The 26,361-nt window shown below is 41.0% G+C and overlaps 2 protein-coding genes across 2 annotated transcripts; both read left to right on the top strand.

Moving 5' to 3' along the window:
• The first annotated feature begins 1,734 nt into the window (after positions 1–1,734).
• On the top strand, positions 1,735–16,050 carry FH (fumarate hydratase). Its single transcript, XM_048289287.1, has 10 exons — positions 1,735–1,885; positions 6,828–6,962; positions 7,704–7,814; positions 9,179–9,355; positions 10,128–10,310; positions 11,263–11,428; positions 13,207–13,410; positions 14,605–14,732; positions 15,155–15,308; positions 15,848–16,050. The coding sequence occupies exons 1-10, from the start codon at positions 1,757–1,759 to the stop codon at positions 15,988–15,990; spliced, it is 1,530 nt and encodes a 509-aa protein (XP_048145244.1). The 5' UTR covers positions 1,735–1,756; the 3' UTR covers positions 15,991–16,050.
• An 856-nt stretch (positions 16,051–16,906) lies between these two features.
• CHMP5 (charged multivesicular body protein 5) lies at positions 16,907–26,357 on the top strand. Its single transcript, XM_048289288.1, has 8 exons — positions 16,907–17,065; positions 21,111–21,215; positions 21,936–21,982; positions 23,538–23,631; positions 23,722–23,793; positions 24,661–24,769; positions 25,143–25,255; positions 25,754–26,357. The coding sequence occupies exons 1-8, from the start codon at positions 16,997–16,999 to the stop codon at positions 25,802–25,804; spliced, it is 660 nt and encodes a 219-aa protein (XP_048145245.1). The 5' UTR covers positions 16,907–16,996; the 3' UTR covers positions 25,805–26,357.
• Positions 26,358–26,361: the final 4 nt, after the last annotated feature.

The raw sequence follows: 26,361 nt of genomic DNA, 5'->3' as shown, positions 1-26,361 counted from the left end.
GCTGAAACCATCAAATGTCAGTCACCAGAAGAGATCACTGCCGTCTAGGTTACCTCCCCCTGGGTGGCTCCCAATCCTAAATTACCTCCCCCTGTTCCAGAAGTTCTCCCTTTTGTAGTTATTAATTGGTTCCCTGTTATGACTCCTGCCTCCCTATTTTCCCCATTTGTTCTGAAAAATTGTATCCTCCCCTCTGCTTGTACCCCATTGGTTGTTTTCTCTTTCCCTGCCTTGCTCCACCCCCCCATAAAGGGGCGAGCCCGCGTCTCCTCGAGGCTGCTCTGGACCCTGGTCCCTCCTGCAAATAAACCTGTTGGAACTCACACCAGAGGTCCCTCCCGCCTTCTTTGCCTCCGGGCAAACGCGAGCCATTCCATCGGCTGCCGGACGTGCTTCCTCTGAGGAGGAGCCAGCGCACGCACCCATCTCACGCTGATTCCACTGAGCCGTGCAGCGAGGGCGCTGTGGGGGCCAACGCTGCGTCCCCTCTGCCCGAGGGCACGCCGGGGCTTGTGCTGACAAGCCACCGGTTGCGTTAGTGGAGCACTGGAACAGGCTGCCCAAAAAGGTTGTGGAATCTCCTTCCCTGGAGATACTAAAAGCCTGCCTGGATGCAGTCCTGCGCAACCTGCTCAAGGTGAACCTGCTTTAGCATGGAGGTTGGACTAGATGACCTCCATAGTTCCCTTCCAACCCCAGCTATTCGTTGCAACAGTTTAGACAAGATGGAGATGCTGAATTTTGTGATGTGGGGACTTAAGCATCTTAGTTGCTGACTAAGTAATACTGAAGAAAATAAGATGATGCAGTAGTACTTAAAACTTTGTATTGTCATACTGTTTTATTGAATGAAAAAGGAGACTTCCACTTAATTCCTCTGATACAGAATAATATATATAATATTATATTCTGTATTATTACCCAATCTTTACTGTCTCTGGAACTTCTTAAGCCATTCTAGTGGCATGCCCTGTGTATTTCCTAGACTGTATTTTCTCGCAGGAGCCAAGGGGCAGAAGACTTGCCTAAATACTAAAAGCTTACAAGACTCGAATTCAATGTACATTTAGTGCCAAGGTGTAACTTGTAAGGCATTAATAGAGCAGTTTGTGGCAGCATTTCTGTGAATAACACAGTTCTTGTAGGACTGAAGTGTACTTATGAAGATTGCAATGGAATGGAGCATTCTCCATGTTTGCCAAAAAATTGTTTTCTTAACAGCTGAATGTTGGCTGCTCTTTGAGAAAAAACAGAATGTTGGAAAACCTGAAGTGTTGGAATATTGCTGCTGGTGGGTGGAAAAATGGAATGTGCTCTCTTTCACTCTAGAAAGGTTTCTGTACTTTGCGCCAGGGAGGGACGTAACACGTTGGAGCACTCTGCCTTCTTGAGTAGGAAGTGAAGAGGGGGCTGCGCCTTGACTTGGCTTTTTTTATAAAAGGAGCCTTGACTGTCATTAGGAGGGAGGGAATAAAGTTCTCTACATCTTTGAAAAGGCTACACTAACGCAGAACAAGCTCATACTTTTTTCCCCGCTCGTGGAGAAACCGCTGCTACAGCTCTTTCGCTGCTGCCCTTCGCCCGGGGCGGCCGCGTTTTCCCGGATTTTCCCAGGCCGGGCGGACCCGCCCCGGGGCCGCACTCAGCGCCCGCCGCTGCTCCGATTGGCGCGGCGGAGCCTCCGGGGCCGGTGACGCTCGTCCGGGGCGGTCCCGCCGCACCTCCCGCCCCCGCGGTGCTCCCGGCCCCCGCCACCATGCACCGCTCACTGCACGCCTGCCGCCGCCTCGGCCGCTCCGCCGGCCTCCTCCTCTCCTGCTCGCCGGCCCCGCTGCCTCCCGCCACCCCCGGCCGCTGGATCCCGGCGCCGCCCCGCGCCGCCATGGTGAGCCCGGGGCGGGGAGCGGGGAGCCGTGACCTCTAAGTGCCACCGCCGGCCGCCGCCGCCCTCGCTCCGCCCCCGCCCGCAGGGAGTGGGGAGCGGGCGCTGGCAGCGGGAGCGGCGGTCTCCGGCAGGGCCGGGGCTTTAATCTCGTGTGTTGCTCCGTCGGGAGCTCGCCAGCACCGGGAAGGCGAGTCCGCCATCCCTTGCCGGGCTTTTGCGGCCGTTTCCCGCATCCTTCCTGCGGCGGGGCGGGAGGCGGCGCCGGGCCCGGCTCGGCCCCGCTCGGCAGCGGCTCCCGGGCAGGCCGGGATGTGCAGCGCGCAGCTCTCCCGTGGCACTGCCCGGGATGAGATTCACGCCCGAGCACGGCCCTGAGCCGTCGCGGTGTGGCCGGGCAGGGTGGGCATCCTGCCAGGCAGGAAAGGTGTTGGTGCAGGACCTGCTGCACAGAGCTGTGCTGTGCGGCAGCTGCTTCCAGCAGGAATTTTAGGCGTTTTCTTGGAGCTGTGGAGGTGCGAATAACAGAAAGCTGCATCCTCGCAGGAATGGGAATATTCGCCACTGGAGTAGCTCTGGGGCTTCCTGAAAATTAGGGAGCTTTCAGCTGAGAACTGCCGGGTACCTGTAGCAGGCATCATCAGTAGATATTCGTGTATAATCAGTTGATTGTCGGGCTCAGACGCGAGTGGGACTTGATTGTTGCGTGAGGTTCAACATAGAAACAGAAACACTATTTGGATAAGGAACTTCAAATCTCACTGCTAACACGTAGGATGTTGCATGGAAGCCTTCGTCTCAGGCGCATCTTTGTGAGTTCACTCCTTAAAACAAGGAGGTAATTTAGACTGTCAGAAGAATTTCAGCAGAAAGCGGCGTGTTCGGGATTTTATCGGTTCCTTAGTTTACTAAATTAGTTAATAGATTTATCTAGAACATTAGTTTCCAATCTGTGATATTGATTAAGGTGTAAAAAGTAGCGTTTGAAAGAACAAGCTTCCCAACGAGTGAAAAAGCTTCATGGTGGGTGAAACTTACCCTGCATGAGAAAACTGGTGTCAGAGCAGAATATGTAACTCAAACCACTGGCCTGTTGGATTGTTCCCTTTTTTATTTTGCCACTTGGCGTCATCTGAGAAAAACATTATAGATCATGGCCTTCGTTTATTTGCTGAAAACCTGGTATTTATGAATCTGATCTGCAATCTTACAAGAAAGAGAGATGTGTTTTGCTCTTTGCAGGTCAGAAATGTGACCAGTTCTGTGTGTATTGTGAGTTCCTTGAGTTTAAATAACAGCACTAGTTAAAACATCCCTCAGTGAATTGGGAAGTCAAGCCGCTGTTGAATTCTTACAGGAAGAGCTCTGTATATTCTTATGTAAAAGAGGAGTGACCAAAAGATGTACTAACCAGTATTTAAATTAAAAAACCAGCCTCCCAACAAACCCAAGGCATGACTTTTTGATGTTTGTAGAGATTTTTTCAGTAGCTAGAGTTCTTTTAAAGCATGTTGTGTAGATCCAAGGTAACATTTATGCTGTCCTGGTATGTTTATTGTGTTGCCTTAACTAACAGCTAAATTGCACAAGATGTTTTAAATGAAATTGTTATAATGCTCCTTCTGTAGGTGAACATTGTAAAATATTTGAGTTTGGGGTCTAAAAGGTAAATTTCAGAATTTGTGACTCAAATTATGTTACAAAAGAGAAACAATGCTTAAAAATGAAAACGTTCTTCATCTGATAAAGGAGGGCAGTTGAACAGAAATTACATATTCTGATGGCCTCAAAAGATTGCTTTTGACATGCTAAAAATGATGGTTCTTTGAATTGAAACACTTCTATCCAAAAGTTGCTGTATCCATATATTGGAATGTAATTTTTCACAGGAAGCATTTTTGCAGCAGTTCTGCCATTTGAGTATCTCTGGTGTGTTATGGTGCAATCAGTTCTGATCAGTTCCCTGCAACAAGGCAAAAGTACAGTTCTATTTGCCTAACTCTGTAAGCTTTAGACTGTGTTTGGGTTCTAGGGATTTTGGAGGGCTGAACACACCTTGTCAGGCCTCCTAAGAAAAAAAAAGTTCAGTAAATGTGAGGAACAGTAGTTGTGAGCAGGTCCTTGCTTGTAGCTAGGATAGAAACTAGGTGAGCACAGGAGATCGCCTTGGCTTGTGGCAGAGTTTCCAGGTCTCCTTTTGGCTTTTCCTGAGCCCGGGGGAATGGGGGAGTAGAGGGTTGATGCGAGTGTGCTACTGATGCACCATTTTACAGCTGGTCCTCTGGGTCAGGGGGTGACTGCTGAAACTGCTTTACATACAGGAACTGGGACCTTCAGCTCATAAAGCCACTCAAGAGGTTGAATTCTGGCTGAGGAGAGAGGGAATCATGTGTGTTACATTCACATTCAGACAGTGGCTGCTGCAGCGGTCTGAGAGTAATGCTGCAGCTCAGTTACTTCAGTTTGCATGAAAAATACCACTTTGCTTTTTTACCTAATGGCACCTGGTGCACTAGGAGTCAGCAAATGACATTCTTCTTAAAGTACCTCACCATGTTAATTTATGAATTTGGAATTGGCTAGGAACGTTGTTGTTTTTTTAATAGCGATTTCATTGTTGAAAGGTACTTGAACGAGGATGATCCGATCCTATTTATCTTTGTTTCACCATTGTTGACATTAGAATTATGTAAGTTTGAGGAATCAGTTGTGCAACTGGTAGCTTTTTTGTCTAAAAGGTTACAGGTAGTTTAACTATTTATATTGTTTGAGGGTGAATACTTTTGGTGATTAAACCACTGATGATATTGAGAGCTAGGCTTGGAGCTGAATTTGGTTCTGCTTATCCAGCTCTGTGAAAGCTGGCGTTGTGTGCTTTTACAAGGTGCCCAAATGTCAAAAGCAGGCATTTCAAAGACTGTGAGTCAGTGGTCCCAACTGTTGGAATATTAATGTGCACACATGTACATTAAGACCCAAAAGCATCCCAATTAAACATTTTTGGTAGTAATATACTAAAGAAGCATTTACTATGTTCTGTTTTTTGTTAGCATGTAAATGAATGCTAAGTGACTCAAGCAGGACAAAGAGGATTAAAGAACATAGGAATTATGTACTCTTCCACACTAAGCTTTCTGTTCTTGTGGAGTCAGTGCCTGGGAGAGCATCAGCCAAAACACAAGATGTGGGGAGCAGGACAGCCGTGTGAGAGCTAACCCTTGTTGTGGACCGGGCTGCAGTTTCTTCCAGCTCACAGGCACCACCTCCTCTGGAGTACTCAAAGTGAGCAGGGCTGATGTCTCTGGTATGTGACTGATGGTACCTGATGGCAGAGTGTTTCCATCTGGATGGGAATGATGCTTAGGATAATAAAAAGGGTGAGACACTTTCCCCTCCCTGCCTGCAGCTTGCCATCCATGGTGATGCAAACCTGGGCAGGCAGAAGGTCAGGGCTGCTGGAGAGGGTGTTCTGGCCAATACCCAGCTGTGCTTCTGTCCAAGAACACTGAGACCCACTAAAGAAGGAGCAAGTAAAATGAACCAAGAAGAGAGAGGAACAGTCTGACTTCAGAAGTGGACTCCTAGGGAAGAGTAAGAACTGTGTGAACATAGACGATGCTTTCCCCATTTTCTGACCCAAACTCTTTATGTATTTGGTACTGGTGAGGCCATACCTCGAATCCTGTATCCAGTTCTGGGCCTCTCAATTCAGGAAGGACATTGAGGTGCTGGAGTGAGTTCAGAGAAGCACAGTGAAGCTGGACTCAGAAGGGTCTGGGTCACAAGTCCTGTGAGGAGCAGCTGAGGGAGCTGGGGTTGTTTAGCCTGGAGAAAAGGAAGCTCAGGGGGAACCTTGACTCTGTTAATGGGTTTGTTTCGCAAGGACTCACCCCTGAGGGTCGTGGTTAGGTCAGGAACTCTGCATTGTATATGTATATACCCTGCCTACAGGGCTGGGATTGTTTAACTTTTATCCATGATAAAGACATGAAAAAGACTTTTCCCCCTTCCTGAAGACTCTGAAAGAAGATAATCTCCTGTTGTGGGAAAGTAGGAATACTTTTCTCACAGAAAATTGCGACTTTGCTGACCAAGTGGGTCAGCACTTGGAAGTGGGAAGAGGAAGAGTAAACTGCTCTTGCTTCCTGTCCAGTTCCAGAATCTTTGTAGAGATGCTTCTGAATGTGATCACATCATCACAAATGAATAGGCTGTTCTACAAAAAGAACCATTCAATTTTTGGGGGGAATGTCACCTAAATTAATTTACTTATGCCTGTGTTAGATAATAACAGACGCTAGGTGGATATATGACACAGAAATATTACCATACATAAATATTGCACAAAATATACCTAGATAGAGTTCTTTGTGTTGCACAGCTAAAGAGCAACTGTGTTCCTGGTTTATTAGGCCAGAAATGACAATTAGTGGTCAGTAACTTGGTACTGGATTAGTCAGTTGCTCCTTTCCAGTATTAAGTGTCCCATGCAGAGTGGATTTCAAACAGGAATTGTGTTGCCCATGTGTTGATCAGGCAGATGCTGCCCGAATTCTTACCATGCTTCTTCTTCAGTTGGGTTTTAACAAAATGCTGTTCTGTAAATTAATTACTAATTTACTAATTCTTTGGAAAGGAGAAACAGAGTCTTTTGTCAGGATGAGGCTTCATGCAGTGGGCACCCGAGGTCTTCAGCCACAAGGGCTGCCTGTCACCATGGGTCAGCTATGGTACACAGTTTGTAGTTGTGGCTTTTACTGAGACAGGTGCTCAAACTAGAAGAATGTCTCAACTTTGAAGATCTAATTAGAAAAATACCTGTGACTAGGTGCATGTCTTGGCTTTGTATTTTTTTCCCTCTTCTTTAACATCTTTTTCTTGACAACCTGCTTTCAAAAAGAATATACTGATTGCCAGTGTTTGAATTATTTTTCCTTTCCCACAGTCTTCTCAAGAGGCTTTTAGGATAGAATATGATACCTTTGGTGAACTGAAGGTCCCAAGTGACAAATACTATGGTGCCCAGACTGTTAGATCTACAATGAACTTCAAGATTGGAGGTGTTTCAGAAAGGATGCCAGTAAGTATTTCAAATCTGTATTCTCTTCTTCTCTAGAGTATGTTTTGGATGTGAAAGTGGATACCTTCCTCTTAAGCTTTTGCTGGAAGTGTGAGCAGCTTTGAATTTTAACTAAAGGTAGAAATTTCACGGCAATATATTATTCTGGTAGAGATATTTCTTGTTGCATTTAAATAAATTGAAAATTGCTTTTGAATAATTATATGGTGCTGCTTTATTTTTTTAATAAACAGAATGAATAGAAATCTGTCATCTTTACAAAGATGAAAAAGCAAATGGAATAATTTGTCTGATGTAGCATTTATATAGTTTGTTGTTGAAGTTGTTTAGCATAGCATATGTTGATCTAAACTTATGATGTGTAGCTGTGCATAGACCATTAATGTGCATGTGCTTTGTCATAGACTGACTTTCCATGTACTGAAATGTGTCAGTTTTCCCTCAAAAGGCTATTTTAGAAATGGAACCAGTTCAGTTCTGATACATGTAACTTTTGACACACAGAGCATACCTGGGCTTACAAAAACAGCTGTGTACTGCCCTCTGGACTGCTTGGATGAATGTTACTGTTGGTGGGAGCATAGGTCAGATGTCCTGATTGCTCTCTGGTTTGGTTGATGGACTGCTGCTGGATTTAAGAGCAGAGGAGTTTGGTTTAGAAGTAGACATGTGCTATAAATTGCTAACATGTCCTTTTGGGGGGAAAGAAATTGTGTACTTAAACTTACCCTTGTGTCTCAGGTCCAAGTTATAAGGGCTTTTGGCATCTTGAAGAGAGCAGCTGCTGAAGTAAATCAAGACTATGGTCTCGACCCAAAGATTGCTAAAGCCATTGTACAGGCAGCAAATGAGGTAGGAACCAGCTGTTCAAAATACTGGAACTGCCACTGTATTTTTGTTCAGCTTTTCACAGGAGGTTGGGGGATTGCATTCCTCAGATTGTTAGAGAAAAGCATTTCCTGTTAGTAAATCTTGTTTTCCAGAGATCATTTACTTAATATAATATTTTACTGTTTTCTTTCTGGCATGTAAAGAAATGATAGAATGTTCAAATGCATGTTGATAAATGCCACCCAAGTGCAGAGAGTTCTGAGTGATCATTATTTGAGGTGTAATAATACCGGGTGTTTTGCTTTGTATAAATCAACAGAGTTGTTTATCTAGAAGCATTTTTAACAGAGTTTTCTTGTCCTGACTAGCTTAAAAATATTTCAGTGTTGGCAGAAGCCGTATACTCTTCCTAGACCCAAAAGCTTTGGGGAACTCCAGAATATGTCCAGGCTCTTCTTGTGGTCTCTAGGGTTCCCCTAGTTAAAGGTGGATTAGAAGTTTTGGTGGATTAAGGCTCCTTAGTTGAGAGTCATAAATTCTGAAAGTTGTTGTGGCTCTTTTTGTTGTGTTTTGAAAACACCCCTGCTATGATACCCTTTCTCTCACCTCCAAAATAATTTTCTAATACAACTTAAATAGAAAGAGGAATCAAGTTACTCTTGAAGGTGGGAATGTTGCCTCTCTATAAGATGGGAAGTACAGAAGATCCTCTCTTGAAAAGCATGATTCCAGGAGGACTGATGTATCCTGATAATCTGGTTATCTAGCCTCAGAGTTGTGACAACAGATCCTTTGCTTTTCTGAGGCTAGTATGTGTGAGAGTGATACTTCTGAGCACAGATTCTGATACTATCAGAAACGCATCTTTAGAAAACTCTCTGAATGTGTCTGACATTCAGCAGGCTTCAAAAAATGTTGATCAAACAGGAGAGACTGCCTTACAGGAAGGAGGTGTTTGATACTAGCAGCCATCTGCTGGCTTTGTTGATGCAACATGTAATGTGTACAGGTGTCAGAGGTCTGGAACTTCCCTGGATGAATTTCTTTATTGAGAAATAGCAGGGTCCAATTACACAGAGAGAAGATGTAACCTAAAGCACCTTTTGAAAATATTTTCTATGTCTGTAGAACATGAAATCAAATTCTATATATCTCTGTATTTCACAATCCAGTGTCTTCAAAAAGCATAGCAAATGGTTTTTTCCCTGTTAATATCAGGTATTACATAAAAATGTAATATGTAATAGTGTAAATTCCCTGATGTTATATGTAGATTTCAAAATATAATGGAGAGCATAATTTTAATTTTGCAATAAAATTTTCAGATTTAATGCTTTTACTTTTTTTTCTTGTGGAACAACTTTTCTTTCTTTTTTCTATTGTAGGTAGCTGAAGGAAAATTAAATGATCACTTCCCTTTGGTGGTGTGGCAGACTGGGTCTGGAACTCAAACCAATATGAATGTCAATGAAGTCATCAGCAACAGAGCTATTGAGATAATGGGGGGCACATTGGGAAGCAAAAAGCCAGTGCATCCGAATGATCATGTTAACAAAAGCCAGGTTGTTACACTTGTTTTATACTGCTTTTAATTGCAAAAGTTCTGTGTCTTTGAATTGTAAATTTTGAGTTTTCTTCTATCCACTGTTCAGATTTAAAAAAAAAAAAAAAAGTTCTGTGGACAACTTTGGCAACAATTTTCTGTTTTTTTCAGTTAAAATGAACTTTGTCAGCGACAGTATGATTAAAAACTTCGAATTCATTCACGATAGATAAGTTCACACATGATGTATTAAACAGAAGTGGCTTTATGACAACCACTGCTACAGTCTTAAATTAAATACAGGTCCAGTTTCTAAAAGTTGGATCATGGTAGACATTTTTATTATACTTCTCTCTTAAACTTCACCTACCTTGAAGGAAAGATTAAACCACTGACTTGGTTGTGTTCCTTCCTGATCCTTTGTGCTTACTCAGTATTCTGTGAACTATGGATTTAACATTATCACAGCAACACATGCATGCTTTGAAGTTGCCTGCAATTCCTTTACAATCATCTGTTCATTCATTAGCCATCTCTCATAACTACTGCCTTTTCTTTTTTTTGTCCCAAGGTTGTTGTGAACAATCTATTAAATTTAACTTTCTGTGGGTGTAGTCATAAAAAGTTGATTTATCAATAAGGAACTGACCTTGTGGAACACCCCAAGCTGCTTACTCTTAGTTTAGTTTCTAATTGTTTATGAGATAAAGAGAATAAAGCCACACATGTACATCTTACAGCAGCAGTGGTGAGAAAAGCTTGTAAATTAATTGCTTGAATTTTCTCCACAGAGTTCAAATGACACTTTCCCAACAGCAATGCATATTGCTGCTGCCCAGGAGGTTAATGAGGTCTTGTTACCTGGACTAAAGAAGCTACAGAATGCACTCGAAGGGAAATCCAAAGAGTTTTCCCAGATCATAAAAATAGGGCGCACTCATACACAAGATGCTGTTCCACTTACACTTGGACAGGTAAAAAAAGAATTATGCATTTCTTTGGAAAATTCTTGTAAATGTGTTGGAGGAAATTAAGTCAAACTTAAGGATGCCTAAATTAAGTTGATGGTTTAAGATAAAATATAGGAAAATGGCTGAATCTCAGCCTGAGTATTTTCAGTCTGAACTGGAATTTGCTGGGTATGGTATACACCAATACATGTGTCATAATTTTTCTTAATTTTTTTTCCATATGTGTTTTACTTCTAAAAGTAGTAAAATATAAATTGTTTTAAAATGATGTTTCATTACTAGATAGCCCAGCAGTTTTTCTGTTACACTGACATTGCAAGGAAGAGGTAGTAGTAGTCTGTAATCTGTAAATTTATGTAAGTTATGTTTTGCCAACACAGAAAACTACTAAGTATTTTGCATGAAAATCTTTGATACATGATCTTGTGTGTATGTATGTGTATATATATATATAAAAGATGGCAAATCTTACCATATTGTCAGAAATGGCTTATATTACAGTAATTTAGTAATGAATTAAACTGAATTGATAGACATCCAGGCAGAATTTGTGGAGTTTTTCCAAGAATGCACAGGTGGGGTTTTTACTAAGATTAAGTGAACAAAGCCCGATATCCATTTCTCTGTTTGTCCTTTGAGAACATTAGTGTCATCTTGGAGCTGATTTACTATGGAATCAGATCCTGCTAAGTACACAACTGAGATAAAAGGCAAGAGAAAGATGCATTATATGCACATTTTTATATAGTCAGATTGGTTTATGTTTAATTGTTGGTAGCATGGGAGCAGTCTTTTAATAGAGGTATGCTTTCCCTCTTAATGAAACATGCTTAGATTGGGTGCTCTCAGGTTTTTAAAGAAATTAGTCAAATCGTGTTAAAAATCTAAAGTAATCTAGATGCTTGTTCTTGGTTGTTGTCTTCGTTCCTTAACTTTGTCCTCCTCTCTTTCAAAGGAATTTAGTGGCTATGTGCAACAAATTAAATATGGTGTGGCTAGGATTGAATCTACCATGCCAAGAGTGTATCAGCTGGCAGCTGGAGGGACTGCAGTTGGCACAGGATTGAACACAAGAATTGGCTTTGCTGAGAAAGTTGCTGCTAAAGTGGCTGAACTGACGGGTGAGGAATGATCCTTGGGAGTGAGTTGTCAGTAAAGCAGTGTATGTAACATACAGTCAAATTCAAACTAAATCTTTCCAGTTCCCATACTTCTCATAAGCTTAAATCGTATTTATATTACAACGTGAAACTTTTGTTAATGTGTTATATGCCTTCTACTTCGGATTTTTGTGTTAATGTGTTTTGATAATTATACTCAGTGCATTGAAAGGGACTGAAATGATGGTGTTTATCCAAGCAAGGCTGTTTGGATATGGATACAGTTTCAGACTTCTATTATTAGCCCAACTATAATGGTTCTGTTTTCATCTTTGCTCCTCTGCCTCTCTTAATTTACAGTGACTTGGTGCAAAAGAAGGGAAAAAAACCACTTCCAAAGCCAGTCTGGTTTTTTCATATGAAAGAGTAGAAGTTAACTGATTTTTTTGATTCTGTCTTTATAGATCTTAAAACTTAATTTACAGTGCAATTGAGTTTTTTTGACTTGTAAACCAGATCTTTTGTGTCACGGTATCAGTTTTCAAAATGCCCCCCAAACAAATGAGTACATATGTCATTTACTTTTGCTGTGAAAGCTGAAATTGCTTAGTTGACAGCATTTTTGTTTTGATGGATCTATTATTCACTGTCTTTCAGAGGGTCAAGAGTTTCTTGTACCCTGTGAGAGAAGTAACTTCTTGTAAACAGCAGCTGCCAGGAGCAGTACAGGGCATGTTTTGGTGATGTTAGGAAGCTTTCCCATGTCAATGGAATGTTTTCTGTCCTGTGTGGGCAGGTTGTATGCATAGGGCAGACTCCTGAGGTTCCTCATGCTCTTACAGAGAGTGGTTATTGGTGAGGACAAAAGGAAGAGTTTGGATGGATCTCTGTAGCTGAGAAGCCAGCTGTGCAGTTCACAGGCCCATGCAAATTGTGTGGGATTTGGTGTTTGTTTGGAAGTGCAAAACACTAGAAGTTAAGGGAATTATGCCGCTCTCCTTGGAACTGGTGCTGAAAGCTCAGATCAGTGGTTCTGCGGGCAGAAGTCCAGCCCACAGTTAGTCCTTAGTGATGTCTGTAACCTCTCATAGCATTCTGCTGGGACTGTCCTTCCAGGGCAAAGTACTGAAGGAATGTTTTTCATCATGGAACCTAGACTTGCATCTCAGGCATTTAATTAACATAAACAGAGCTGTTCCTTCCATTGCTCCTGTCCTTTTGCTGTTGGCAGGCATCCTCCTAAGTCTCAACCAGCTTTCCCATGTTCTGGCTGGTTTATTGTTCCCTTCCAGTGCTAATACTGAGATGAGTTCTTCTCTAAGTAGCCAATTCCATTGTGATTACTTCTTACTTACCCTAATGCCTGCACTGCGATGCAAAACCATCTATTTTTATAACCGAAAGCATCACAGCAATTAACAAATTAAAGTTTCTAACTTGATTTAATGCAAGAAATGCCTAAGTTGGGCTAACTTCTGAAAGATAATGGACATTCACAAAATACTGTGGTGCAGAAGCAATGCTTAGAATGAAACACACTATGAAAGCATGAAATTTGTACCTTTGTTGTAGGTAGATGCTCAAATTTTATACTCTTCTATATTTCAGTGACTTTTATTGTGTATTTTTGTATTTAGTTCAATTTGATTAAGAAATGTGTGTGAAGAAAGCTCTAGAGGAAAGAGATGATCTTACAGTGTTAATAATTTTTAGTTTTTATTAAGCTAGTTATGTGTTTGTCTGATTTATGTCCGCAAGGAAATGCTTCACTGGTTTAATGTTTACACCTCTCCTTGTAGGTTTGCCTTTTGTCACTGCTCCAAATAAGTTTGAAGCTCTTGCAGCTCACGATGCTTTAGTGGAGCTCAGTGGAGCCATGAACACGGTGGCGTGCAGTCTGATGAAAATAGCTAATGACATTCGCTTCCTGGGCTCTGGACCACGCTCTGGACTGGGAGAGCTCATCCTGCCTGAAAATGAACCAGGGAGCAGCATCATGCCAGGTACAGAGAAAACATACAGGGAAAAATGACCTGTTTGGTTTTTTTTTTTTTTTTTTGGACCACTGTCTCTTAAGAGATATTTACCAAACACCATCACAAATGTCAGTAAGTCCATGATTCTCTCAGGTTTTATCTAGTGCTGTATTTTACCAAAACCTGTGTTCATAAAAATGCTTGCACAGCTGTGGGCTGGCAAGTGTGTGGGGGAGAGTAGTATCTGTACGAATATGGCTTTATTAATACAAGCATACTTCTCAAAGCCTTCCTTTAGAATTGGAAGATCTTTACAATTTTAGGTAAAGGCTTTTCTGAAATAATCTTTAATCTGTGAATTGAAGCAATACCACCATGTAACTTGACTTCTGTCTTTACTTCCTAGCATGATTAGTGTTATGCACTCACATTTTCCCTTCTGCAATGATCCTGTTGTATGGGAGGATGAGAAAGAAAGGAATAATACTAGAAATCATTCCTTTCCTCTCCTAAAAAAGTATTTATATATGAATATTGTACATCCAATAACTATTTTAAGATTGTTCCTCCTGTGTGGTAAATTATAAAAGAAACAGCTCAATGAGCATATCTGGCTCTAAGAAAAGCAAACAATGAATGTTCTGACTAGGATTATATCTAAAAATTAAGTCATAAAACAAACTTGTTGGGAGGCCACTCTAACTTGGTGTGTGTGTTGGGTTTGGTGGGGGATTGTTTTTTTATTTTTCTGTTTTGTTTTTTTTTCTGATAAAGTGTACTAACTTTATCACAAGTAATTGTGACAAATCAGCAGTACTTTCCTTGAGCTGAGTGAGATTTGTTAGTGATCTCCCAGAAATTCCAACTTGCACATGTAAAGACAGGTTGTAATCTCTTGACTGTTATGAACTGAGGTAATGAACAGCTCTTAGCTCATGCCCATGTGATCCAGCTCTGAGTCTTGGGAGACTGCTGAAGCAGCCATAGCTGTTTTACAAATTCTAGCTGAAAATACTGGAATAGTACAGTCAATTTAATATCATTTGTGGAAATACTTTATTTTCTGTGGTGCACAGATACAGAGGAGTAAGACCAGTTATCTCTTAAAAAACATTTTCTATTGAATGTGATTTGGTAAACAGCTGCTGGTGGTTGGTTGGTTGGTTTGTTTTTCCCCTTCCTTCTCCTTTGGTAACCTTTTTCTTTCCCTTTCACAACCAGGAAAAGTGAATCCTACCCAGTGTGAAGCTGTGACTATGGTGGCAGCCCAAGTTATGGGAAATCATGTTGCTGTTACTGTAGGAGGAAGCAATGGACACTTTGAACTGAATGTCTTTAAGCCCATGATGGTAAGTTCATAAAGTTTTACATATCTAGGACTTTATATGTAATTGTTTGTACAGTCAGATAATTTATGGGCAGAACCCCTCTCAGTGAATACTTGAATACTGGCAGGGTTGGGCATCTGCAACATCCCTGGGCAACCTGTTCCAGCATCTCACCACCCTCACTGTAAAGAATTTCTTCCTGATACCAAACCTGAAGTTCCCCTCTTTCAGTCTGTACCCATTGCTCCTTGTCCTATCACTACAGTTGCTGACAGAGTCCCTCTCTGCCTTTCCTGTAGGCCCCCTTTACATACTGGAAGGAAAACAGCCTGTTAAATAAGTTGATATTGTAAGGAGGGCACTGGTTATGAACAAAGGTACCAGAATGTGCAACTAGTAATACCTGAATTAAATAATTGGTATTTTGTTCTTTGTCTTGTTAGATTAAAAATGTTTTAAACTCTGCAAGACTTCTAGGAGATGTGTGTGTTTCTTTCACTGATAACTGTGTAGTTGGAATCCAAGCCAATACGGACAGGATCAACAAACTGATGAATGAATCTCTGATGTTGGTAACAGCACTGAACCCACATATAGGTAGGTTTAAGGCTCAAAAACTTCTCAGAACATACTGAAGTAATTTGTGGTAGCATTATTTTGTACACTTTATTTGTATTGTCACAATGCCTGGAGGCCAGGTCAGGTCAAAAGTTACTTTACTTCAGCATCACCAATTGCTGTTGTAAAAGGTGTGTTCTCCTTGTAGTGGCCATGCCAGGGTATTAGAAAAATGACTGATTAGAGTCAAAAGGAGATTGGGAGAATTCGTGTACCTGTTTTCCTAAATTGACCTCTAATAATGATGAGTGAAATATTACAATATGAGATTTTTTATTTAAAGGACAATGCTGTAAAAATCTTTGAGCTAAATTAATTAAGACCACAATAACAAAATTTACTTTAAGTAAGGAGTTGGTGTAAACATTTGGTACATTTCATTTCCTGCAAATTGAGTTAAGCAGTAATAGCAATGCCTAGCAAATAATTTTCCAAAGACTGTGTCACACTTTACTCTCACCTCTAATGAATCATCTGAAATTGCGAATGGATAACTTGTTGATTTTGTTTTGTAACAGGATATGATAAAGCAGCCAAGATTGCCAAAACTGCGCACAAAGAGGGGACAACGTTAAAAGAAGCTGCTATAAAGCTGGGGTTCCTTACATCAGACCAGTTTGATCAGTGGGTGAAGCCTAAAGATATGTTAGGTCCTCAGTAACTTCTGTACAAAAAAAAGTGTTCTTAATATAAAAAAATAAATATTATATCATAGAATCCATTAGTTGGAAAAGATCTCTGAGATCATTGAGCCCTACCTATGACTGAACACCACCATGTCAGCTAGACCATGGCAATAAGTGCCATGTCCAGTCCTTCCTTAAATATCTCCATGGACAGTGACTCCACCACCTCCCTGAGTAGTCCATTCTCATGTCTGTTCACCTTTTCTGTGAAGAAATTATTTTAATGTCCAGCCTAAACCTCCCCTGGTGCACCTTAAGACTGTGTCCTCTTGTCCTGTCACTTCTTACCTGGGAGAAGAAACCAACCCCCACCTGGCTACAGCCTCCTTTCAGGGGGTGGTAGAGAGCAATAAAGTCTCTCCTTAGCCTCCCCCCAGGCTAAACACCCCCAGCTCCCTCAGCTGCTCATGGGACTGGTGCTCCAGACTCTTCACCAGCTTCGTTGCCTTTTTCTGGGCTTGTTCCAGCCCCTCAATGTCCTTCCTCAGCTGAGCGGCCCGGAACTGGACACAGCACTCGAGGTGTGGCCTCAGCAGTGCCGAGTACAAGGGGACAATCACTGCCCTTATCCTGCTGGCCGCACTGTTCCTGATTCACAGCACGCTTTGGTACACTTCACGTGTTTTCCTGGTATTTCTGACACATCAGCTGAGCCGCTGTTAACGGGGGTGATTCTACACTGCAAGCCGGCGGTGCAGCTCCAGCAGTGGCTACAAGGGGGTGTGTTGGGGGAGAAAAGCGGAAAAGCGTCCCCGTGTGGGGGCTGCTGTGACTCCGTGCTGCCCGAGGAGCCCCTGAGCCCCGCCGCCAGCCAGCGGGGCTGGCAGCTCCGGCCGGCGCCGCCGGACCGCGCTTCCTGCTTCCCGCGGCCCTTCCTCCGCGGGGCGGGGCGGGGCGGGGCCGGCCGTGGGCTTCCGGGTCGGCCGGGAGCGCTGCCGCCGCTGCCGGGGTCGGGAGCGACTCCGAGGCACCGCCGCCGCCATGAACCGCTTCTTCGGCAAGGCGAAGCCGAAGGCGCCGCCGCCCAGCCTCACCGACTGCATCGGGACGGTGAGTGCCCGCCCTGGGGCGCCCGGGCCCGCGGAGCGCTGCGCGGCCCGGCCGCCGCCTCGGCAGGGGCGGGAGCGCCGGGGCGGCCCTAGGGACGCGCACCTGTGCATAGGTGTGAGAGGGTGTGTGTGTGGATACTGCGGTGCGTGGGCACAGTGTGTGTGTGTCCGTGTGTGGGTATGTCCATCACAGAACCACGGAATGGGTTGGAGGGGATCTTAGTGATCACCCAGCTCCGGCCCCTCTGCCATGGGCAGGGCCGCCTTCCACTCGAGCAGGTTACTCAGAGCCACACCCGGCTGCCCTTGAGCACTGTAATGTGCAGGGATACACGGTGTGTTTTGGTGCAGCGTGTTTGTGTGTCCGCACACGGACACAGGGATGTACCTTTATGTTCATACACCCATGCCTGCGTTTGTGTCCTGTGCCGAGGAGCGCATCCCGTAAATGGGTGCTCACAGTGAGCATGGAAGGCATGGCTCTCCTTACATCCTCCTGGATTTTCTCAGCATTTCCGTCTGCGGAGTGCTCTGACTGCACTAGCTAACTCCTGCCGTGGCAAGTTGAGGCAAGGCAGGGGCAGGAGCAAGAAAATCAGTCTCCCCGTCCAATACAGAAGAGTGTTTTGTCTCTTAGGGGTGAGCAGGGTTGCTGTAGGGTCGATGCCAAAGATATGTGCAGATGGACAGATAGGCAAGCTCAGACCAAGTAAGAAATGCTCAGGAAACACGTGGCAAAGCACTTGACAACTGTTGTATTGGCCTGCTTGCAAAGAAGGTTAAGAAAAAGTGTTAAGATTTATCTTGTAATTTCGTAGTCTTTTTTTTGACTTTAACGTGTATGGGGAAAATGGTAGCATGGTTTTGCAGCTCCCTCTGTTGTAAGCTAATTTGAAGAAGTGAAGAAAGAACACGCAGTTGCTTGAGTATTTGTGTCAGTAAACAAAGGGCAGTAACAGCTGTGGTATAAATGTAGGTTAACTAAGCTTTGTCGCTGGAACCTGACAACAAGAAGTTTCCGTGGAGAAATCACAGTTTTTCTCCCAGAAGATCTATTCTGCTACCCAGTGAAAAGACTCTCTAAATTAAATACCTAATTTTTGTCAGTGCTACCTCCACAAACCTACACATCAGTCTCTTGTGTATGCCACTGGCTGGTATGAGGAGAGAGAGAAGTGGTCATAATGTTTGTCTCGGTGCTTTATCTTACTGACAAAGAATGTTTTAATACTGCTTTTTAGCAGTATTAAGCCCAAACATAACTCTAAATATATTTAGTTAGAACAGTGAATACAGCATCTGATTGAAAATCAGGATTAGCTTTCCCATTGTTGTCAGTAAACACTTTGGTGGATGACTTGAACTCCAAAATCCATGTGAGATACTGTTATTAGTACTTAAATTCGCTATTTTGGCAACGTAAGTGAAAGAGCAGGAAGCCTTGTGTCCCTCACAACAACTGACTCCTTATTAGTCTGTTAGATTTTTCACGCTGCTTTTGCCAGTTCCAAGCTGATGTCCATTTTTCTAATATTGAGCTAAATCAAAGGAAAATTTAGATAGGTCAGCAGTCTGCTTATGCTAAGATCGTGTTCAATCCTAGTAGAGTTTTGGGGTACATAAAAGTGTAATTTAAACAGATGTTTTGATTTGCAACACCAGGAATTTATTTATTTTTTTTTTCCAAAAAAATCCTGCTAAATGCAGTTTTAATCCTCTTCTAGTTGTTTGTAATTGCACTGTCTGAAAGTTTGATTATGGAAGACAGCAGATTAACCAAAAAGCGGAATTCAGGTTCATTTTATGCATGTGATGACTTTGGCAACCAATGATGAGTTACAGTGTGGTTTTTAAAACATGAAATCGAGAGCCTGTGCTGGTCAGCTGTTGAGAAATGAAGGGCTGGTTGCAAGCAGACCCCTTAAAGGTGGGTCATCACAGGAAGTGTATAAACCACCCTGTTTCGATGCCTTTCAATTTCTGTGGAAGGGATTAAAATGTGAGACATTTCTGTATACTAGTGAGCATGGGGAGAAACACTTCCTTTCAGTAGTTTGAATTTTATGAATTAACTTTTTATGCCAAGTTATATGCTATCTGGTTTGTGAAAGACTTGCTGCCTTTTCACAGTAGTGGAGTCTCTAGGATAGGTTCTGCTAAAACTACAGACATTATTAGATTTTTTTTATCTTCAATTACATGTGAATTATTTTTGAAGAGAGGTATGTGAGATATTAAAAAACTTATACTATTCCTTTTTAATGTTAAGTCCAACAGTTTGGAGGCTCAACTGCTGTGGCTTCTGGGGTGTCTTCTATCTTAGACACATTTTGCTCTGCCTTTTGAAAGAATCAAATTGCTTTGTAAGATACCTTACCATGTTAGTTCAGTGATAGTTAGCCATTAAATGGCAGTTGGGAAATGTGTTTGGTGAGCAGTGATTAATGAAACATTAGTTAAAAACATAGATAACTCTTAGGCAGTAATCATGCCTATGTTTTAGATGTTCTTTCATGTGTAGGCAAGTTTAGTTACGTAAAATTCATTGCACTTAAAGGCAGGATTTTTTCTCCTTGTTGGCAGAGCACAGTCAGATGACTCAAAGCTGTCACGAGGCCGGTAGGAGGAAGGATGCACCAGGAAGTAAAGCATTAATAGTGTTTTTACTTTTTGTTCTTTCTAAACTTACGGTTTTTCAGAGTAGTAAATAGGAAACATAGGAACAAAAGGCTAATAGTTGTGACAACGGTGTTAAAATTCAGGTTCCCTTTCTTTTGTGTAAATTGGGACCCTTGTGTAGCAATGAAACATTCCTCAGTGTGCCTTATTTGTGAGTAATAGACAGAAGCTCTTCAAGTCCTAGTAAACAGTCTAGTTTTCTGGATAAATTAGATTCATTCTCCCCTCTCCTGTCCAGTCTCATTTTTAAAAGCTGAGGTCCTGTGTCATGTGTGTGTGAAATTTTTATGTAGTTAATGGATATGGGAGGCTCTGTCTCCACTTCTGGTAGTACTGCTTGAAAGAATCATATAAATAAACCAAATCACTGTTCTTCCCCCGTGGAGGCTGACCTCAAAGGTGCAGTTAGCTGATGAAGATCTTGAGGAGGTGCCATGCTTTGAACCCACAGGAGTATTAAAATCTCAAATTTTTCTCTTTCTTGCTATTAGTAAAATATTTGGCATAATAGAAAGCTTAATACAAATTTTTCAATGCCAGCTGTGCCCAGGCACTTTAATGTCTTGTGTGGAATGTTCGTATCTGATGTTCTGCTCAGGATGCCTCTGGCAAAGGCATGTTGCTGTCATAGAGTGGGCTTTTAAAAGGGTCACTGAAACATCAAAATGAAAATCCACATAATTGTACATGCTTAGCAACACCATTAGCAAGGCAGAATTGTAAATTTGCACTGATCTGTCTTATGCTATAATTGGAATGTCATTATAATGTAATCCCCAGAGAGGCTCCTTGGAATGAGAAGTTAATAAGCTTTATTTTGTTGTTTCCAGAGAAATGCTGGGGTAGTCAGTTCATGTTAAAAAGGCCTTTTATGTATTTGTATATGCTGTTAGAACTACCTATACCCATGCTTGGTTATGTAATTGTCATTTTTAACCCTCTTATGGTGAAGGGTTAAAATATATCCCAAATGAGAGCTCTGTGGAATGCCAGCAGGGTATACCTAGAAGTTTTCCATTCTGCTTTAGTCCGTGGCACTGTGTGTTACCAGAAATTCCTGAATGGAGTTCTAACCTGAGTGCATTTGCAAGGGAGCATCTCAAAATGATGGGAACATGTTACAGTGGCAGAGCTTTCTGCAGCCTCAGAGCATTGTTTCTTGTGCTCCTTGTAGAAGTTGTTTCACTTGGTTCTGGTTTTGGATTCTCTGCAAAATCTAAATTGTTTATAAAACCACTGAGTGGTTTTATAAAGAAACAATTCAGCTAGAAACACAATAAAATGGAGGGTGTTCTTTTTATTGACCCATACCTGAATAAAACCTTAATGAATGTTGTTTTCTTTGTTTTCCCCCTCATGTATTAAAGGTGGATAGCAGAGCTGAGTCAATTGACAAGAAAATTGCTAGGCTTGATGCAGAACTAGTGAAGTATAAGGATCAAATGAAGAAAATGAGAGAGGGACCTGCAAAGGTAAGAATGTTCTATGGAATTTAAGCATGAGAGGATGTGACTCAAACTTCTTGTCATGTGATTTAGCCAGTTCATCTGGTTCTTAAAACTTTATCTTGCCCTACAGATGAGATATAAGGTCCTGCAGGATTTCTTTATTAGACGTGCATCTTTGAACAGTGTTTTATTTGTTCCAGAGTGTAATGTAATTCCTCCCTGGGAAGTAACTTGCTTCCCTTCTTCCTTGTTACCTGAATTAAGTCTGGTAGAGAGGCTGTTTTGTTTGTCATCCAAAATAAAAAGCTCTACACTATGCCTAAACAGAGCAGGGCAACACATTTTTAAAGGGATGAACTTAGAATATAAAATGTGTCTGAAAATAAACATATCTGATACAAACTGTATTGTCAAAGTACCTGCTGTGGTATTACTTGATGCTGACCATTGAAATGTATTAATGAAAGCTAGTTCTGATGGACTAAGTTTGACATCTTATTCTCTGTACTGAAAACAGAAATCAGAAGCTAGAAACTGAAAATATTTTCTACTAGAAGTTTTGTGTACTCCTGTTTTGTTAATCATTAATGCAGGCCAAATGCTGAATGTAACTATTGTTAAACTTTTGGCACTAGTAACTGAGAATTTTTTGGAAAACTTAAATCCAATGCATTAGGTTTAAACAGGATAACCAAGTGTAAAGTCAGATATTTTTTCCTAATGTAACACTATTGTGTCTTTCAGAATACAGTAAAGCAGAAAGCACTGAGAGTGTTAAAGCAGAAGCGGATGTAAGTTGAAACCTTTCTGAGCTTGTAGTTAATAAAAGGTTGTTTTCTTTGGGGGGCAAAGGCACACTTTCATTTCTCTTTCCAGTACTCTCCTGAGCATTCTTTAAAGAAAAATGCTGAACAAGTCTTTCAGAAGCATCTCCTTACAGATTTTGCATCAGCATGTTTATGATTTATATGTCAGTATATAAATTTGGATTGGTACAAGATGACCTAAGTCTGTTCATTATTACAAATATGTTTGGCTCCTAAATTTTCTGAGAGATTGCCTCATTTTATATTATTGATTGATTACTGTGAGTTGTGTATTTGAGGATCTTGCTCTGGTTTACTGGAAATTTACCTCTTCTTTATGGACACCCTTGAGGACTTGAGCAGATGTAGTGCAGGTAATTGTGGCTCTACAGAGACCCCCAAGTGGACAGGATAGATGGTCCTGTGGTCTGGTCTTGTCTAGTGTCCTGTCTTGAAAGTGTCCAGCAACAGATCCAACGGAAAGAATATCAGAACATGGCAAGTGTTCAGGAATGTTTCACTGGAATATGTCATAGTCCATGAACTGCAAATCTAAGAAGCTGTCTGATCCAAAGCTCCCATCATCTTGTATTTCACATCCCTCAGATGAATTGTACCTTTATGGACTCACTCAATTACTTGTTAAGTATTAGTGAACTCTTACCATCTAAAATATCAAATGGCAAGGAATGCAGTACTTTAATTAGATGTTGTGAGGAGGAGTGCTTGATTTTGGGCTTTAGGGGTTTTTTTTTCTGTTTTTTGACTATGCTGCTTGCTGATCTTCCTTGGTGGGAGTACTGGGCCCCTCATAATAGGCTATTGTCATATCCCTCAGTCATTTCTTTCAGATCTTGTGGAACAGTAATATATGCAGTCATTAGTTGTCCAGAAGGTTTTGCATTTGGATCCTTCTTGTCTATCAGACCTCCTGCTTTTCATGTTAGAAGGACTCATGGTTCATTTTTATGTTTTCGTTCTTTTGTTTAACTTGACATAGTTTACATTCTTGATTTGATACAAGTTTAGCTTCAAGAAGGATGATTTCTTAATTTTTAAAGTCTTTCTTTTCTCTGTGGTTACCCTTAAAGGTTTCGTTTTGGTATGCTATCTTCCCCCTCCTCCCTGCCCTGAAAAACTCCAGTGTGGAACCACTGTGGTTTGGATAACCTGCTAACTCTTCCCTTCTCCTTACAGCATTAGTGAGCATGGCATGCATGTCTAGCTTATTGTGATTAAACTTTTGCTGTATCCTCACCTACTTTGTCAGTCTAGGCAAATATGGTGTTGCTGTCAGTTAAAACAAAGCTTAGTTCAGGAATAGCTTTGTCAGCTTCAAGTACGCAGGAATGCATAATGGCCAGATTTTTATGAAGCTCTTTATTCTGCAATTCTCTATAATAAGTGAAAAATAAAAACCCAAATCTGTTCATATCTTTAGACTACTGCTGCTGCTTTTTCAACTCTTAAAAAATTAGGAGTGTTTGTGGTAATAAATAGTGTGGTGTTTTAAAGTCGTTATTTGCCTTTTTTTAAACAGGTATGAACAACAGAGGGATAATCTGTCACAGCAGTCTTTTAATATGGAACAAGCTAATTACACTATTCAGGCACTGAAGGATACAAAGACAACGGTACTAGTTTATTAATCTCAAACTTGTTTAATTTGTTTAATCAGTGCTAGATTAGATATTAGATACAAGTATGATGTTTGGCTCTTCTAGGTGGATGCAATGAAACTGGGGGTGAAAGAAATGAAGAAAGCTTACAAGCAAGTCAAGATTGATCAGATTGAGGTGAGCTTTTATAGTTTAAATGATTAAAGAACAAAAATAACGTACTGAAATAGTGGTGAGTGAACTATGTAATTTGAAGGTGACTATTTTAGTTCACGTGAGTTTGTCTGCCTTATTTATGGGACCACCATCATAATTCCTTCCTGATTTTTCTGGTATTGCACAATCAGTTGTTTGCCTTATTGTACTGATTATTGTTTCCTTGCTGAACTAATCTTCAATCTCTCCTTTCCTTGCACTTCAGCATAAATGTTAGTGGATACTTCCTGCTGTGGCTTTTTTTGTCCTTTTTTGTTTCCCTATACTAGTAACGTGCATATTAGTCCTTTAATCTCCCAGTTCAAGGTAGTGCCTGATGAAAAAGAACAAAACCCAGAACCAAAGAAACACCAGCCAAATGTCCGCAAGGCCTGGCCCTGACTTCAGAAAATGCATAAACCCCCCCCCATAAGATCTCTAAATATAATTTCAAGTACGCTGCATTTAAACTCTTACCCAATGCCAGTGCTGAACTCCTTTAAGTTCTCTTTCGTATTGTTTTTTATATATGGCCTGCATTGTAAACCTTTGTTGTTTGTACTTGTACTCAAGTACACTGCCAATAATTATGCTAATATATCTTCTGAATTATGCTGTGGCACCACTCAGGTTAGTGCTTATTTTCCAGATGGTAGATTTAATTTGTCTGCATTTCATACCTTTTCTGATTTTCAGGTACTCTTGTCCTGAATGTGTGTGTCTTGACCTGTATTATTGCTGCTTCAAAAAAATGGTTTATGCATTAAAAGAATTGAGTGCTTTGTATTTTGGAATTTCTAAACTGAATTTGAGTAAATATGGACCAATTTAAAATGATTCTTGCTTCAGGACATACAAGATCAGTTGGAAGATATGATGGAAGAAGCCAATGAAGTCCAGGAGGCACTGAGCCGTAGCTATGGAACACCAGAGATTGATGAAGATGATTTGGAAGCAGGTTAGGAAGGGGGAGGGTGATTTTTTTGTTACTGAATATAAAAATCATCATACTGTCATTCAGTGATTTTTTATTTCATTGGTCAAATACTTTAAATGTGTTTTAAAAAGCTTTAACAGCTTTTTTTAAACAGTAAAGCTGGATTTGCTTTAAGAGAAGTAACAAGAGCATGAGACAAACATGAGATACCAATGGAATGCTACAAAGCAGGGAAGAAGGTTCTCTCCTGTGTGTGTGTGTATTTATGACTGATGACTGATGCTGAGTGAGTCTGAATGTAAGCATTCAGTATGAATCCTGAGTCTAAGAGCAGCTTTTCTCTTGCAAAAGGAACTTATTTCAAAATTTTTCAACCAACATAATGTAATTTCAGAACTGGATGCATTAGGTGATGAGCTTTTAGCTGATGAAGACAATTCCTACTTAGATGAAGCCGCATCTGCTCCAGCAATCCCAGAGGTCACTCCTACAGACACAAAAAACAAAGTGAGTCCTTTGCTCTTTAACAGCAAAATACATTTTGTTTGTTTTGGATTAATCACATTTGTGTTGGTTGCTTGATATTTGGGATCCTTAATATTTTGAACAAAACACTGTGCTTAATGTTTTATGTATGTTATTTATGTATTATATGTATGGATGCTAAATACAGAGAATTTGAGAATACAGTGTACTGAATGCTTTTAATTATGTTTAGAAGAACTAGAATGACATTTTGTCACTCCTATCAAACACTGCCAGTAGAATTTAAGTGTACCATTACAGCTCTAGTCTTAAAACCATAAGAAAGGCTTCTGTATGTTTGCTTTTGGGGCTTTAATAGAGCTTCGTAATGAGGAAGAACACTGATGCTCTTGTTTTGATTCCAGCTGTCACACAGTGGCAATTGCAGATACAGACACTTTGTAGAAGTAGTAAGGAAGTGTCTGTGAAATGTTCTGGTTGGTGGAGAGTCGTTAACCACCTTCTTCTTCTTTCCTACAGGATGGCGTATTGGTGGATGAATTTGGGTTGCCAAAGATCCCTGCAACATAAATGTTTCAAAAGCACAATGGATATAATGAACTATACTTTCTGAATTGTATTAAGAATCTTTTTTTTTTTTTTTTTTTTTAATTCTGGAGAACTTGTCCTTCCAGTGTAACCTTAATATCACTACATCCTAGAATGCAATATGAGTGGCTGGTGGTGTTCTTTCTTTGGAGAAAGTTGTTCTACTACTGACTTTTCTGTTAATGGAAAATTCATCGCAGTTCCCTTCAGTGGAAACAGTCAGTCTGATAGGTTTTGATTTCCGTATCTTATGGACAAAGTAAAACGTGAAGACTAGTGGTGGCTGTTGATAGCTGAGGTTTATTTTGACTTTGTATTATGTTTCTTGAGACTAAGACTACACGTTGCTGCTTACTCTCTGTAAAATAGCTCCCTTATTACTACGCCTGTTTGATAAAAGAACTGAAAGCAATTTTTAAACTACTGCAGTCCTGAAACTTTTATGCGATTGTACTTGTAACCTTCTTGAAAACTGCTCGGGTTATCATTAACTTTATGTATTCTATGGAGACATAAAATCACGTAGATTAGCAGATCCC

This window comes from Corvus hawaiiensis, chromosome 30 (genome assembly GCF_020740725.1).
Source record: "Corvus hawaiiensis isolate bCorHaw1 chromosome 30, bCorHaw1.pri.cur, whole genome shotgun sequence".
Classification (NCBI taxonomy): domain Eukaryota; kingdom Metazoa; phylum Chordata; class Aves; order Passeriformes; family Corvidae; genus Corvus; species Corvus hawaiiensis.
The sequence above is the reverse complement of the archived record's forward strand: the minus strand, read 5'-3'. Positions and strand labels throughout refer to the sequence as shown.

What these genes read in the sequence shown, in the direction of transcription:
- FH (XM_048289287.1), top strand. Translation starts at nt 1,757, where the DNA reads ATGCACCGCTCACTGCACGCCTGCCGCCGCCTCGGCCGCTCCGCCGGC. An exon ending in TAAAGTGGCTGAACTGACGG is followed by an intron (nt 11,429 to 13,206) that starts GTGAGGAATGAT and finishes CTCTCCTTGTAG; the next exon opens with GTTTGCCTTTTGTCACTGCT. An exon ending in AGGGAGCAGCATCATGCCAG is followed by an intron (nt 13,411 to 14,604) that starts GTACAGAGAAAA and finishes TTTCACAACCAG; the next exon opens with GAAAAGTGAATCCTACCCAG.
- CHMP5 (XM_048289288.1), top strand. Translation starts at nt 16,997, where the DNA reads ATGAACCGCTTCTTCGGCAAGGCGAAGCCGAAGGCGCCGCCGCCCAGC. An exon ending in TCACCGACTGCATCGGGACG is followed by an intron (nt 17,066 to 21,110) that starts GTGAGTGCCCGC and finishes CATGTATTAAAG; the next exon opens with GTGGATAGCAGAGCTGAGTC. An exon ending in TGAAGGATACAAAGACAACG is followed by an intron (nt 23,632 to 23,721) that starts GTACTAGTTTAT and finishes TGGCTCTTCTAG; the next exon opens with GTGGATGCAATGAAACTGGG.